Raw genomic sequence first — 16,811 nt, 5'->3', positions numbered from 1 at the left:
TCCGGAATATTATTCCATATAGCACCTTATCTGTTCCACAAATTATAATTAAAGTAAATTAATTTATTTATTCACTGTATTCCAAATGAGCGAAACAGATCAGAGATGTATTATTACTCACATTATCATTATGTCTCCTCCTTTTCAGATTTCACAATTGCATTTGTGTTTCCACATGTTTATTTTCTTTATAATATTGATAAAGTTCTCCATTATGTTTTTATATGTTACACAGACATTTGAATAGGTCTTAGTAACCCAGTTTTGGCAGCTTGAACGAAACAGATGTAAGTACTATAGTTTTAGGGTTTTCTGTGCATTCAAAGCAATTAAACTAGAATACTGTATTTTAAAGATAATTTTGTAAAATCCAAATAAGCATTACAGATCTTTATTGGCAAGAGTTTAAACAACGTTTTCAATGCTTGTTCATTAAATAAACACATGAATGCAAATTTCTGATTGAGAAATGAGGATTTATTTAATATTTAAGAAAAGTGTGCTATTTGAGTTTTGTGCTTATGTCATTTCACTGCACATTTTTGGCGCAAAATGCTATTACTTCAGCACAACACCCACCTGAAACATAGAATACACAGTATTAGTCAATTGAATCTATTTTAATTTTAACTTTTCCTTCAAACCTTCAAAAGAAAAAAGAAAAGAAGAAATTTAAACTATCACAGAATGTTTGATTACCTTGTCTGAGGATATTTCAGGGCATCTCCAGTTGTAGAGGTAATACTGCTTGTGTACCTCTCCCATTCTGAATTTAAGTGGCTCCAAAAAAGCTTTATTATCCATTACATCCATTGCAGAGAACACATCAAACCCCCTCTGAACAGACAAATGGACAGCACATTAAGTCATGAGACCAGAACAAGCTATACAACTAAAAGAAGCATAATGACTCTATAGGTCAGGCAGGGTAGTTTGGATGTGACAGATGGGCAGTAAATATCTTCATACGAGGCACAATCGATATATTCAGCTGTATTGTGTTGATATGTCCTTTGACTTACTGCTTTACAGATGATAAGGGTGTCCTCCATTAGCTGCAGCAGCGGGGTGGCTTCACTGATGCAGTAGAGAAAACAGGCTGCCTTCAGGCCTTTATGCACAGGGTGGTTCAGAGCCATAGAGGGAAGAGTGTAGAAACTCACCATGTCAGTTACTGTACCGGTCATGCTCTGCATAAAGACATATGAGTGGCATTAATGTAGCACATGACAGCTACTGTAGATGTCTGAATGAGAGAGTTGAAAGGTCCTTTTTATCATACTGACCTCCACAACATATGTGTCAATCACATCATCTTGAGGCAGAAGCCAGTGCTCAACATCTTCCAGGGTCAGAACAGGAGAGACATGAAAAGCCTTTAGATGCTCTCTCAGAAGGGCCTGAACCACCAGCACATCCTGCGCAGTCATGGGGCGAAGGCCAGTAGTATTTGTTGTCTGTTGTTATAGAAAATAAAGAGAGCGATTATTAGTGTAGTTAAAAGATGTGCATACTTTCTCTCACATCTTCAAAAGGACTCAAAACAAAGACAATTCCACTGTATTTATTTATTTATTTTGGAAACGAACCAATATGAACTTAAAATGAAATAAACCTGTAAAAAATATTGTTCAAAGTCAAAAGGTTTGAGATCCACTGCTTAAAGGGTAACTAACCCCTAAAACAAAATGTTTTATTTAATGATATGTAAGACTGGGGCTTTATTAATGCTGTTCATTGATTCGAGTAAATTTTTTGACATTTGGTTATAAATAATAATAATAATAATAATAATAATGCATTTTATTTAAAAGCGCCTTTCTGGACACTCAAGGTCGCTGTACAAAGTAAAAAAACACCAGAATTTGTCAAATTAATCAAGAGAATAAAATAAAACATAAAGCATAGCACAAATACAAGTAAACAGGACAATGGATATTTCACAGTAAATAAGATATTTTGAACAGGTAAGTCTTGAGTATGGATTTGAATTCTGTGAGCGAGTTTATGTTCCTAATGTGAGATGGAAGAGAGTTCCACAGTTTGGGTGCAGAGCAGCAGAAGGCTCGCCTCCCCATAGTACTGAGGCGGACAGAAGGAACAAAGAGATGAGTGGAAGAAGAGGATCGGAGAGTGCGGGACAGGGTAACAACATGGAGGAGATCAGAGATGTAAGGAGGAGCAAGATTATGGATGGCCCTGTAAGTAAGCACGAGAATTTTGAACTCAATTCTACGTTGAACCGGTAGCCAATGTAATTGTTGAAGAATAGGAGTAATATGGTGAGTAAAGGGAGGTTTGATTATAACACGTGCTGCCGAATTCTGGACCAACTTGAGCTTATGTAGGGTTTTATGAGGGAGACCAAAAAGAAGAGAATTACAGTAGTCAATACGCGAAGTAACCAGGCTGTGAACAAGGATGGAAGCAGAGTCAATGGTAAGGGAGGGGCGGAGACGGTTGATATTACGGAGATGGAAATAAGCTGACCGTGTGATGCTATTAATGTGAGATTGAAAAGATAGTGTACTGTCGAGGATGACACCCAGACTCTTGACCTGAGGGGAGGGGAAAACTGCGGTATCATCAATAAGGAGAGAAAAAAATAAAGAATAAAGTGTTTTAATTCTACAATATATGGTGTAAAAACATCTGAGTGCAGCCCTCTTCAGGTTGAACGGTGGCTACTGCAGTTGAATTTTCCTACTGGATGTTGTGGTACTGCATGATATAAGCAGGTACCAGCTCACCACGCCCTTGCCTACAGAGAGACCTGGGGCACGTTCAAGTTCAAAACGGTGCGCAACGTTTTGCTACAGTTTCCGGGTAGAACGTCATGTTTCCTGGAAACGGCGTGCACCGGTGTGCAACGAGGTTTGAGATACGTTTTCTCTTGTTTGGTGGGTGTGTCAGAACTGCAGTCCAATCAGCAGCAACATGTCCGCCGCGAACTCTGGGCGCCGCCATATTGCCTGCCGCCATTACTGCTTGCCTGCTAAGCATGACGGTGTGACACTTGCCGGTGCCCTCTAATGACATTTCAATGAAAGTGGATCCTGCTCATGAAAGAAAATGTCTGGTGAAAGGGAACATTGGGTAGATGATGTCAGGTAGTGGCCAAAACTTACCGATCATAAAGGTAATTTATTGACAACATAATGTATTAATGTAAAAATGCGTCAGCCAAATGTAATGTAATTGAGACGTGTATTAATTGATGACAACAATAAAACCGAACGCTGTAATTACTAGCTGTGTTGCTAAAATGTTCACAAGCTGCAAATAACTCAGTGTTTCCCCTACCATTGTTTTGTAATGATACTATACTCTGCAATAATACTATTTAAATATGAATCCAAGTGTTCTGTGTGAATGAATGGTGCAGTCGACGCACAGTTCATTTAACACACACACACGCTGAAGCACGTGTGACGCTCGTGCTGTTTATTTGCCTATAGCCTATGAGGACACGACTTCATGAACTTCCTCGAGACGCGCTTGATTCCTGCTGAGGCCAGAGAAATTTTGGGCGCTGCGGCATATTACATATTATAAATAGTTTTTCAGCGTGAGAAATACAATGTGTGGCGGAAGAGCGTGACAAAAGACCGAAATGAGTGACTGTCACGCTCAATGCGTGACACTTGAGCCCTGCAACTAACTTACTTTACTTTCTCCCGCCCTTAAATAGACTTTTTTTCTGTACCTCCAAATAGTTTCAAGTTAGCCTACGTGTCGCCACCATACACATCAGCATAAATGCTCCTGATAAATTATTTGTTATTAAAACATTAACACACAAACCACTGTTAATTTAACATAAAAGCAAGCAGGCTACTGCGTGCATGGTTTGGCATGACTGAATGCTCCCTTAATAATTCCTAAAAAGCTGACATCAGTTCATCGCGATCTCACACATCTCTGTTATTATCAATGAAGCTGATTGCACAATGAATCTTTCATAATATATACACTTTGTTGGTTATAATTAGAGGATTTTCCAGCATACAGAAGTCACACACAGAGTGAGTGCATTACCGCCCGCGCCAGGAACTCTGTGTAATCCGTATGGCCGTAAACATGGGCAGTCAATGGTTCACAAAGGTTTGTGAATTTCACTAACGGTTTTATTTGTTATTAAATCAGCCAACCACACAACACGCTCTTTCCGGCATCACTGGACAGCATATGTACTAAAAAACTACATACAAATAACATTTCGCACAGCTAACATCTGCACAGCCGCTTACGGGACCAACGCTACTTCTGCTAGCAGCAAGGCACGCAGTAATGGCGGTGCTGGTTTACTTCCGTGTTTCGCCGGATTTGTGTATAAAGCACGCGGTATTAAAGTGAACTCGCACAATGGGTTCAAGGAAAGTAATTTACAAATGTGTTCGATGCAGCTCGGTATACGCAACAACTGAGGTTATTAGAAGACATGTTTGTCGTAAGTTTTATTGTAAAAATATAGGATATCAACATAATGATGTATTTGTTTATATTTTTAGCTTCATTGCAAGTGACATTTGGTATTGAAATAAACAATGGTAATTAAGTGCTTTTCCTAAAAATGAGAATATACAAAGGTATTAAATACAGAAAATGCAGGGTATTAAAACAGTATGAACTACAAATAAGTCAGTATATGAGGCTAAATAGATGTGTTTTAGTCTGAATTAAAAAGTGAATATGGGTGTAAATTGGATTACTAGAACTATTTGAGTCTATTTACTTCTTATTTCTGCTTTCCTAATCGTAATTGATTATTGTACACTCATTCAACTTGAACGCATAGAATTTCACTGACACTCAAATATCTCACTTTCACCCAAAGTATAATTTCCCTTTATGGACCCCCGCGTCAGACGTTTTTTTTCTGACATCATGACGCACAAGCCTGTCTGGAACTTCTGCTCACCCACCATTTTCTTTTTCTCTCGCACTCGGATGAATAAGGTAGGTTGGAAGTTTGTTTTAATTAATATACTCGAATATGCAACTTTTGGACGTGTGTTTTAGTTGTTTATGAGTTAATTAATGTTGTTTGTGAACATGAATACTAACGAAATCGTAATTAACTGAATTTTTGAACGTACGTTTGCGAAATAGCGTTACTGAATAATGTTCTATGGATACAGGATGTTGTATTTACTCTTTGTTTTATAAAAATGTGTTCAGTTTGGATCTTGAGAGTATTTTTATAAACTTATTTTAAAATTGATGCCTCCTTAACCGTCTATGCCACGCGAGATAAGTTATTGGAAATGCTTTGGGAGCTCGGGGAGCGGGACAAAATGCTTGAATTTGAATTTCTGTAGTAACGTTAGCCTATTGAGTTTGCTTTTAAAGTAATGTTTGTCTGTTCTTTTATTTGTCTTTGAAACGTTAGCTCTGATTTATTCATCGCTTTTTTTTTTGCCCAAAATGATGTTGAAAGTCTGTGATAAAAGTAATTTGGTGCGCCTCAATCAGCTCTAAAGTTTAGATCCTCTGCCCGAGCCCGAACTTGTCGGGTCGATATTTCCCGTCACTATCCTCGGGCCGGGCCCTTGATCTAGAGACATGCACTCCCAACGAGTGCGGCGCGGGACTAAATGTGATGGGCGGGCGGTAATGCACTCACTCTGTGTGCGAGTTGTGGGAGAATAAAACGAAACTAAAAATATCTATGAATACAACACATAAAAACGAATACATTTTTATATATGTTTCATCGCCTAGCTGGATGTGTTTCATCCAGGAAAAAAAAAACAGGGTTCCCTTCGTTGTCACTCCGAGTTACGTCGGATGACGACGAATGGGGTTTCGCTTAGAAAGCCTATCAACTTCGAGTATTACAAAACGAGCCAATGGCAAAGAAATGCCATGGGTCTGCGGAATTTGCATGGCGTGACTCCGTCCCACCTCGTGGGTATAAAAGGAGGAAGCCGGCAGCAAGCAGATATGTTTTCGCTTCGGAGTCAAGTGTATTCTTCTCTCCACAAGCCATCTCTGAATTGTCAGCTTTACAAACGAGTACCTCGAGTGTTGGTGTGACGGCGATCTACGGCGAGAGCGTGCTTCCTGCTAATCTGTTGCAGTGGTCTGCCAGTCGGTACGTTCTCCCCGGGTGCTTCAACACTTGAGTTTTCTCTCACAAAAAGAGCTTACACGTGGCACGTCTTTTTAAAGATGTCTCGCCCGTGTACTTCTGGTTGCGGCAGATTGGTATCGGACTCTGATGGGCATGAGCGTTGCATAGTATGTTTGGGCATTGATCATGCTAGAGCAGCGCTCGTGGATGACTCATGTTCTCTCTGTGGGAACATGACCATCGCGTCATTACGGTCGAGACTCCGTGAACTCGCAAGAGTGAGAGTCCCCTCATCCACCCCCCGCCCTGCGGCTGGTGGCCAGGGTGACCTGAGGGTTACGGTCTGGAACAAGGCGCCGACTATGTGTCCGCGACCCCAGCCCCCCTCTTCAATGACGGTGCCCGCTAGCGAACTGCTGATTCCCGTGGGTCTACCCTCTGGTGGCCCGCGTGCTTCAGTTGAAGCTGCAGAGGAAGATGCCATGTCTGTTGCAGTATCACTAGGCGGATTTGACTCTTCTGGAAGTGAGGGCTCGTCACAGCTGCCACCTTCCGGTGTGCATACGGCTGTGCTCGAGTCTGAGCCAGAGATGACGGCCATGCTTTCCCGGGCAGCCGCGAGCATCGGACTTGAGTGGAGGCCACCACCCTGTCCTGAGCGCTCGCGGTTGGACAATTGGTTTTTGGGTAAGACCGCCAACCCTCGTCCTCGGCAAACCCCAATACGTTTCTTCTCGGATGTGCATGATGAGATCTCAAAGTCCTGGAAGACCCCCCTGTCTCATCGGGACCGCTCGCTGGTCTCAACCGCCTTTCCTCCCCTCGATGAGGCAGCTGCCCGTGGGTACACTGGGCTTCTCCCGGTTGAACGCTCTGTTGCCATGCAACTATGTCCTCAGAGTGCTTCTTCTCGGGGCGAGCCTAAGCACCCATCCAAAGCCTGTAGATTTTCGTCGACCCTGGTGGCGAAGTCTTACAGGGCGGCGGGACAGGCGGCTGCTTCACTGCATGCTATGGCCACTCTGCAGGTCTACCAGGCCCAGATGCTCAGAGACATGCACGAGGGTAGGACAGACCCAGGGCTCTTTGATGAGCTGCGCGCCGCTACCGACCTTGCTCTCCGGGCGACGAAGGTTACCGCGCGCTCCCTGGGTCTGGTGATGTCCACAGCTGTGGTCCAGGAGAGACATCTGTGGCTGAACCTGGCTGACATGCGGGACGCGGAGCGGACCCGTCTGCTTATCGCCCCCTTGTCCCAGGCCGGCCTCTTCGGCGGTGCAGTTGAAGATTTTGACCAACAGTTTTCAACTGCCCAGAAACAGACCGAGGCCATCAAACATATTCTGCCCCGCCGGCCCGCTGCTGCCTCCACCCAGCCGGCCGGGCAGACGCCTCGACCTGTTTCCCGCCGAGGGCGCCCTCCAGCGGCTCCCGCCCCTCCCGCCCGGACGACGCAGCAGCATCCACCCAGGGCCGGTCGCGGAGGAAGCCGCAAGAAGGCGCCTCAGCCCTCTCCTGCCCCACCCCCCGCTAAACGCCGGGCCAAGCGGCGCTCCTGAGACGGGCTGCTCAGGGATGATGGTTTTTTCTCAGGAGGTGGTAGCAGGACCACTCCTTCCCCCGGTGGAGGGCCGGAGGAGAATATTTTGTTCTCTACTCCCCGCTGCTCACCCATGGGTGGGCAGCACCCTAATTTGGTTAAAGACAGAAACAATCCCCTCTTCCCTGAGCTCACAGAGTTCTCGGGCGACACAGAGCGCCGGCCACGAGCCGTGCTCTCCTCGCCCCCCTCTGTCCCAGAGGCGGTTGACACGGCGTGCCGTCCACGGACCGCTTCGCCCTTGCTCCCCTCTGTCGCCAGACCCCTGGCAGAGCAGGCCCCCGCGGGACGACCAGCCTGGTCCTCCCCTGGCCCCCTCTGCCAGGGCGCGGTTGCTAACTGTGCCCCCACACCGGGCCGCTATGCCGTCCACGTCTGGGCCAGTTACTCCGCTTCGCTGCCCCTCCGGGGGGACGCCTGTGGTTCGCATGGTCCCGCTGGTTCAGTTCCTGGGAGCCTGGTTAGAGCTTCCCCGTCTGTCCCGCTGGATCGCGCGGACCATCAGGCTCGGCTATGCGATTCAGTTCTCACGGTCTCCTTCCCGCTTCAGGGGAGTCCGCTCCACTTTGGTCGGTGGCAATGCCCCCATCATGAGAGCAGAGATTGCCACCCTGCTGGCGAAGGGTGCAATCGAGACTGTTCCTCCAGCCGAGATGAGGTCCGGCTTCTACAGCCCCTACTTCATTGTCCCCAAGAAAACCGGTGGGTTACGGCCAATCCTGGACTTGCGTGTGCTGAACCGCTCCCTTCACAGGATGCCGTTCAAGATGCTCACCGCCAAACGCGTTTTCGAATGCATACGGCCCCAGGATTGGTTTGCAGCGATCGACCTGAAGGACTCCTACTTTCATGTCTCCATTCTTCCTCGACACAGACCGTTCCTCCGGTTTGCTTTCGAGGGGCAGGCATACCAGTACGCGGTTCTCCCTTTCGGGCTAGCCCTGTCTCCTCGCATCTTCACGAAGGTCGTCGAGGCTGCCCTTGTTCCCCTTCGGGAACACGGGGTTCGCATCCTGAGTTATATCGACGACTGACTGATCCTAGCTCACTCTCGAGATCAGGTTTGCGAACACAGGGACCTAGTGCTTTGGCACCTAGCTCGTCTGGGCCTTCGGGTCAAGTGGGAGAAGAGCAAACTTTGCCCCGTGCAGAGGATCTCTTTTCTCGGTATGGACATCGACTCGGTCGCGATGTCCACGCAGCTTACGAGCGAGCGTGCGCAGTCACTGCTGACTTGCCTGAGACAATTCAAGGGCAGGAGTGCGGTTCCACTGAAACTCTTTCAGAGGCTCCTGGGGCATATGGCATCTGCAGCCGTGGTCACGCCGCTCGGATTGCTTCATATGAGACCGCTTCAGCTTTGGCTTCGCGACCGAGTCCCGAGGTGGGCATGGTGTCCCCCTGGAACGAGCTTCCCGGCATGTTGTTGTCTCAACAGATGCCTCCACCACGGGCTGGGGCGCCATGTGCAATGGACATGCTGCTGCGGGCTCCTGGACAGGACCCCAGCGGCTATGGCATGTAAATTGCCTCGAGTTGTTGGCAGTACGCCTTGCCCTGCACCGCTTCCGGGCGCTGCTCAGGGGTCAACACGTACTAGTCCGATCAGACAATACCGCCACAGTAGCGTACATCAACCGTCAAGGTGGTCTACGCTCGCTCCGTAAGTCACAACTCGCCCGCCACCTCCTCCTATGGAGTCAGAAGCATCTGGGGTCGCTTCGAGCCATTTTCATTCCCGGAGCGCTGAACTGTGCAGCCGACGAGCTCTCACGGCTTCAGCCACTCCCTGGAGAATGGCGACTCCATCCCCAGTCGGTCCAGCTGATTTGGGACCAGTTTGGGGACGCACAGATAGATCTGTTTGCCTCCCACGACTCGACCCATTGCGCCCAGTTTTATTCCCTGACCGAGGGCACGCTCGGCACGGATGCTCTAGCGCACAGCTGGCCGCAGGGCCGCAAGTATGCGTTTCCCCCAATGAGCCTTCTTGCGCAGACCTTGCGCAAGGTCAGGGAGGACGAGGAGCAGGTCATCCTGGTTGCCCCTTACTGGCCCAACCGGACCTGGTTCCCCGAACTAGTACTCCTCGCGTCAGCACCTCCCTGGCCGATCCCTCTGAGGAAGAACCTTCTTTCTCAGGGACAGGGCACCCTAAGGCACCCTCGTCCCGATCTCTGGAACCTCCACGTGTGGCTCCTCGACGGGACGAGGCAGGTTTGAGTTCCCTACCACCAGCGGTGGTGGCTACCATCACTTCCGCTAGGGTGTCGTCCACGAGACACGTCTATGCGTTGAAGTGGAACCTCTTCATCAGCTGGTGCTCTTCTCACCGAGAAGACCCCCGGAGATGCTCGATCAGCGTTGTGCTTTCCTTCCTTCAACAGAGGCTGGAGCGAAGGCTGTCTCCCTCCACCCTGAAGGTCTATGTTGCCGCTATTGCCGCACACCATGACCTCATCGAAGGTAAGTCGGTGGGGAAGCACGACCTGGTCATCAGGTTCCTGAGAGGAGCGAGGAGACTAAATCCGCCTCGCCCTCCTCTCGTTCCCTCTTGGGACCTCTCAGTGGTTCTAACTGCCCTGAAGAGTGCTCCGTTTGAGCCACTGCAATCAGTCGAGCTTAAATTCCTGTCTATGAAGACAGAGCTCCTGGTTGCTCTGGCCTCCATCAAGAGGGTAGGGGACCTGCACGCATTCTCCGTTGACAAAGCGTGCCTGGAATTCGGGCCGGCTTGCTCTCACGTGATCCTGAGACCCCGGCCTGGATATGTGCCCAAGGTTCCTACCACTCCCTTCCGGGACCAGGTGGTGAACCTGCAAGCGCTGCCCCCGGAGGAGGCAGACCCAGCCTTGGCACTGCTCTGTCCAGTAAGCGCTCTCCGCGCCTATGTAGACAGGACGCAGTGTTTCAGGACCTCAGACCAGCTCTTTGTCTGTTATGGTGGGAAGCTGAAGGGAAAGGCTCTCTCCAAGCAAAGGTTGTCTCACTGGATAGTGGACGCCATTGCTTTGGCATACCAGCAGCAAGGTCGACCGTGCCCCCTTGGTGTGACTGCTCACTCCACCCGGAGTGTGGCATCCTCTTGGGCTCTAGCGCATGGCGCCTCGCTAACAGACATCTGCAGAGCTGCAGGCTGGGCGACACGTAACACATTCGCCAGTTTCTACAATCTCCGAGTGGAGCCAGTGTCCTCTCATGTACTCGCTTCAACCAGCTAGTACTGGACCCGCTCAGGTGTCTTCGCTTGCTCGCCATTCCACTCCACGGACTGGATACGGGCAATATTCTCCTCAGGTGAGCTTCCCCGAAAGCCCCGAGTTCCTCCAGCACTCCTGACGTTGGCGCCAGTGTCTATTGCCTGTGCGTCGGCTAGGTGCCTCCCGTGTGCATGGTCCCTCCCCTGAGCGACCCCCACATGTGTATTTCCACTGTAAGCCTCTCGGAGCATGTGTCTTTCCCTTGGCAAGCCACCTTGCCACCCCTGGGGTTGAAATATTCCACCTGCGGCTGGATACCCCAGTGTTCTCCATATGCTCCTTCGGGTCATATGTGTATTCTCTAAGTCCCCCCCCCCTCCGGGCTGGCATTAATTGCATACTTCCCCTAGCTTGGGATATGCTTCCCAGTGTACCTTGGTTTTCGTGTGTTAAATGGAGTCCTTCGTCCAGTCTCGACAGGGATCTCGATTTACGCAGGGCACTGAAGACAGCTGAGAAGGTGGCGTGATTAGACTGGTAACCCCATTCGTCGTCATCGTGCCTCATTTTGTAATACTCGAAGTTGATAGGCTTTCTAAGCGAAACCCCATTCGTCGTCATCCGACGTAACGTCTCCGTTCCCTACTCAGGGAACGAGGGTTACATACGTAACCGTAGACGTTTTCTTTAGTAGAAAATTAATGTATTTTTTTGTAGAAATAATAGTATTTTCAAAACGAATTAATTACTTGGCCTGTAGCAAATCATTTTCTGCCACTTAAGTTAAATACTACAAAATGTTTCTCCCCTTAGGACCGAAAGCTTTTTTCATGTTTGACAACTGAGGACGACAATTGCTATACATGGTAATTTCTATTAATTTAAGTAATGCAGAAATTCTTCAAATTTTGGATCAGGTATGTCTGTGTTTTACATGAATATCAACTAAACATAAACAATCTTATTTTAGTCACAGTATGTTTAACAGTAACATTTAATTGTTAAATACTTGTTTTATAGCTTTGAAATTATCATAACCACCCAATCAAAATGGACAATTTAAAAGTGATAGTCCACTCATAAAATAAAATAAATACTGTTAATTTACTCACCCTCAGGCCATCCAAGATGTAGGTGACTTTTTTCTTCAGTAGAACAGTAAAGAAGTTTTTTTTTTTAGCTGAAACTGTGGTCCATGGTGATTAATATATAATGCAAGTCAAAAAGAGTCACAAAAAAAACATACAGGCAAAACAAAATTAATACCTGTGGGTCCTGATGATTCATTGAGGTTTAAGGTTCATTGAAGCCAAACGATCGTTCTATGCAAAAAACTGAACATTATTTACAACATTATTACTTGTGATTACATGTGAACAGCCTCAGCAAACGGCCCTGAGTGTGTTCATGGCAATGTTGCATGTTAATAATGTTCTTGTTTCTTGCACTGACTGATCGTTTCAGTTCATAAGACCTCGATGTGTTGTCTGGAGCCATGTGTATACATTTATTTATTCTTTTGACTCTCAAAAGCCATTGACTTGCATTATATGAACCACAGAGGACTACGGTTTCAGCTAAAAAGCTGCTATACTGAAGAAAACAATATTCTATTTTGAACGGTATCATAGACATCAGTGTTTACTGTATATCTGAATATATCTGATTTTTGTATACTTCTGTGTTATATATACTTTGGCCAGTCATTAATACAAACTTTTATAGTTTTGTAAATGTTTATATTTTCTTGTCCTTTGCCATCCTCGGCGAAATCTGATTCTCTATTACAGATTACTCAGAATTTTAAAAATAAGAAAAATAATCACAATTGCTTTTTCACAGACTGAAAACATTCACGTGAAAAGAGAGTGTGTCCTGAAGGCCCTCATCGTTTTCCTGGGGGGAAATCCTCAAGACCTCATCAAGGAGTACCTTGTGAGTTGAAATTCCGACTATTCTATTTTGATTTTATTTTTCAGAAAGTTTAAATTTGTGTTTTGTAGTTATGAACGCAAAATGTTTTTTTGTTTTTTTTTAATGTACACTACTTTAGGAGAACCAGCGAGATGTTTGCGAGGGTGAGCTGGAGCACCTCACCATAGCGGTGTATGTTATTCGGAGGAGGGGGGAGAACATCACAAACCACCGGCTGATATAGGTGTCGTCATCCAGGGTGTTAAAGTTTTGAATGAACTGCCTTCGTTCACATCAGCTTCGTTTTACATTCGAGGTATTCCAGAAAGTTCTCTTGCAGCTTGATCAGCCCAAGATGTCACCAAAAGTTCAGTCTTTTCAGTAGACTACAGTGAACTTGCAGTAATATTTGAATGTGCATATGTCTAGTCTGTGTTTGAAAGAATGTCTCCGGTTTAGTTGGATGTTTAATTTGTTTTCTTATGTTTGTAGACTATCCATTTGTTCATTCATATGTCTAGTATGAATGTGTAGTTGTATGTTCGAATCTGTAGTTGATTGGTTCACTTAAAATTTAGGGCATTACCTGTATGGTGTTCTAAAGCACTTATTATACACTTATGGTTCTATTTTAAGAATATATTAAAGGGATAGTTCACCCAAAAATGGTTCAAGTTGTTTCAAACCTACATGAGTTTCTTTCTTCTGCTGAACACAAAAGAATATGTGTTGAAGAATGTTGGTTACCAGACAGTTGACGGTACCCATTGACTTCCAGTATTTTTTTCCCCTGCTTTGGAAGTCAATGGGTTTTGTCAACTGTCTGGTTACCAACAATCTTCAACACATCATCTTTTGTGTTCAGCTGAAGAAAGAAGCTCATGCAAGTTTGGAACCACTTGAACCACTTTTGGGTGAACTATCCCTTTAATTGTTTTTAGGGCATAGGGATAACCACTATGTTTTTATATTTATTTTTATAAATGTATTAGTGGCTCAGTTTTGAGCATAATGCTGTGCAAAAACAACTTTGCAAAAAGACTGTTAATGGAATGGATGTTAAGTGTGTCAGTAAATGAAATTTCATTGGCACAACAAATATGAACAGTTTGTAATGATTTCTCAAAGTTTGTAATATGAAAAATACTGATGGCGTATAAAATGAATTAATGCTAATAAATATTTCTAACGCAATTTGAGTCTTGTGTGACTGACCTGGTGAAATTAAGTTGAGAAAATATAATAATTTAAGTTGAGAAAACATTTTTTTTAGGTGTTACCAATTGAAGTAATTTTTTTAAAGGTGCAGTGTGTGACTTTTAGCGACATCTAGCGGTTCGGTTGCGAGTTTACACTAAGGGCTCAGCCCACTGCTCACCCCTCCCTTTCGAAGAAGCTACTGTGTCTCAAACGGGACAAACATCGTCGTCTGAGACGGCAGAGAATAGCCAGAGTAAACCAAGTTTCTGTACCACAGTCCATTATAAACCACATCATGGATAAAGTTTACAAAGCCATAGTCAGGTGAGGATCAAGGGTCTTAATATATAATATAATAATAGTAATTAGTTGATTGTCTCACGAACGTAACCAGCACATTTCTCCCCACATAGCAAACCCATAATACAGCGAGGGAGAAGAACCACATGAAACTATGCAACTATATTTTTTTCTAACAGGGTAGTAAAAGTTTAGATGGCTAATATGAGCTGTTACTGTGGCTGAGCTGGTTAAAGCGTAAAGCCTTGTTTAAACTCGACGCGTCCGCATGAGCCCAAAGGTGCGTGCGGCAAAAATGACGTGATTGTAACAGCGCGCGCGCCTCGCATCCCCTAGACACCATTTACTACACACAATAGGCTTTTTTTCTCGGATTTTGGAAACTCGATCGACTTAAAATGCTTCCAAGATCGACGGGTTGGTGATTCCTGTAACTGTTTTACGGTCAATGACAAGAGTACTAATCAGCTGTCTCACGAACGTAACCAGCTCATTTATCCCCACATAGCAAAGCCATAACACAGCGAGGGAGAAGAGTTAAGTTACATGAAACAATCCAACTACATATTTTACACCACTGACAAGGGAAAAGTCACTACTCACTGTGTTTATGCGGCTTCTCTTTCAATGTAGTGACGAAACACGCTCTGTAACGCTGTTTGTTCGCTGTCGGCTACGGTAGAAACATGACGTCACAATATGTCGACCTTCATAGAAGGGGATTCCCGCGCCTATGTAGATATAAATGCCTCATTCTAATGCCTGGCTCACACTACAGGAGTTTTAGGCCGATTTATGCCCGATTTCCCCCTACCGAGAATCGGAGAAAATATCTTGTCGAGGACCTCGATCGGTTCCGATATTTGGCGCAGATTATCTGGTAATGTGAGGCGTTCACAGATCGAATCTTGCACCTCCCGATCTGCTCTCACACAAATCGGGCTCGCCCCGATCATATCAAACATGTTTGATATTTATCGGGATGAGCAAGATTGTGATTACGTCAGTACTGTCACAATAGCCAATAAGAAACAAGTAGGGCTGTCGTGGTGAAGTAATGAAACCGAAACAAAAGAAAGTGGAGTAAACAGAAGATACAGTGTCAAAATAAGGGTCCACATAGTATAACAGAACATAAACCTGACACAAGCTTGTTAGATCATTGTTATACAACAGTTATGGCGCTTTTCCACTGCATGGTACGGTACGGTTCGGTACGGCTCACTTGTGGTGCTTTTCCACTGCATGGTACGGTACGGTACGGCTCGCTTCGGCTCGCTTTAAATGGTACCTGGTCTGTTGAGGTTCCAAGGGTACCGTACCGGTACTAAAATGTGACGTAAAAACACTGCAGATCACTGATTGGTCAGATAGAATCGTCACTACCAGCGTCATTGGATTTGCCACACGAGACACTAAACCCGCTAGATTTAAATAACCAGTAGACAACAGCCAACGCGTTAGCATCTGTTTTTTACTTTCTTGAAAAAAAAAGAGATCAAAACTTTAAAAAAGAAATGGCTGAATCGTGGTCAGTGGACGAGGTGCAGACGTTCCTCTCGTTGGTTGCCGAGGAGCGGATCCAGCGAGAGCTGGATGGGGCAAAACGGAATGAAAAAGTGTTCCAAGAAGTAGCTCAGCTCTTAGCCGCACACGGCTATTACCGGACCTACAAACAGTGTAGGGACAAATTAAAAAAACTTAAGAGTGACTATAGAACCATAAAGGATCACAACGGCCGGAGTGGTGCGAACAGGAGAACGTGGAAGTGGTTCGACCAAATGGACGCTATCTACGGAAGACGACCTGCGAGCAATGGGAGAGAGGGTGCCCTGGACTCGGCCACCTCGTTGTTAGACGAGTAAAATTGGATAAATCATGTATAAAATTGGATAAATCATATATCCAAATAAAATTGGATATATCATGAAATCCTGTTGCTCACCATAAATACATTATTGCTAGCTACTGTAACTTTGTGATTAGTTCACACTGTAGATCATGTAAGGGTTGTTAATGAACAGTTATTTCATAAATTAATTGATATGTGATTCTGTTAGCTTTATTTTTACTCTCCTTTTTTTTTTTACCTTTAGAAAAAAAATCACAATTATAACTGTTCTTCCTTTGTATCTAGGCAAGAGGAAAAGGAGCATGCACCATCAGGAGCATCTAGCTGTTTTAAGAGAGATGCAGGTGGCTGATATTCAACAGCAGGAACTGAACCGGGCACAGAGGGAGCTCCATTTGCAGATGGCAATCGATGAGGCCCGGCAAGCGAGGGAGCAGGAAGCGGCCTTAAGGACGGAGGAAAATGCACAAACGGCTGCATTCAATCAAGCCTTCCTCAACGTCATGGGGATGCTTGTACAGGCGATGAGTGGCCGGCAACAACAGACCTCTCTGCCCGACTAAAACCTCTCTAGTCCATAATTCATAGAAATAGTTAATTTTTAACTTGTTTTCTCTGAATTTTTTTGTATAATACGTTTGCGCACGACGTTTAAAGTTTGCTTAGTGT

At 45.5% G+C, this 16,811-nt stretch overlaps 1 protein-coding gene across 1 annotated transcript in view; it reads right to left on the bottom strand.

Moving 5' to 3' along the window:
* Window positions 1–455: 455 nt before the first annotated feature.
* Window positions 456–16,811, bottom strand: part of LOC143738229 (glycylpeptide N-tetradecanoyltransferase 1-like) — a 30,607-nt gene continuing 14,251 nt past the window's right edge. Inside the window, exons 9-12 of the mRNA XM_077230250.1 lie at window positions 1,287–1,457; window positions 1,023–1,190; window positions 700–837; window positions 456–579 (exon numbers count right to left, since the gene is read on the bottom strand). Coding sequence (XP_077086365.1) covers window positions 559–579; window positions 700–837; window positions 1,023–1,190; window positions 1,287–1,457 — 498 coding nt within the window. The 3' untranslated portion in view covers window positions 456–558. The remainder of the gene's footprint in view (window positions 580–699; window positions 838–1,022; window positions 1,191–1,286; window positions 1,458–16,811) is intronic.

This window comes from Siphateles boraxobius, unplaced genomic scaffold (assembly GCF_051911475.1).
Source record: "Siphateles boraxobius isolate OS27281-9 unplaced genomic scaffold, OSU_SipBor_1 140, whole genome shotgun sequence".
Taxonomy (NCBI): domain Eukaryota; kingdom Metazoa; phylum Chordata; class Actinopteri; order Cypriniformes; family Leuciscidae; genus Siphateles; species Siphateles boraxobius.
The sequence above is the reverse complement of the archived record's forward strand: the minus strand, read 5'-3'. Positions and strand labels throughout refer to the sequence as shown.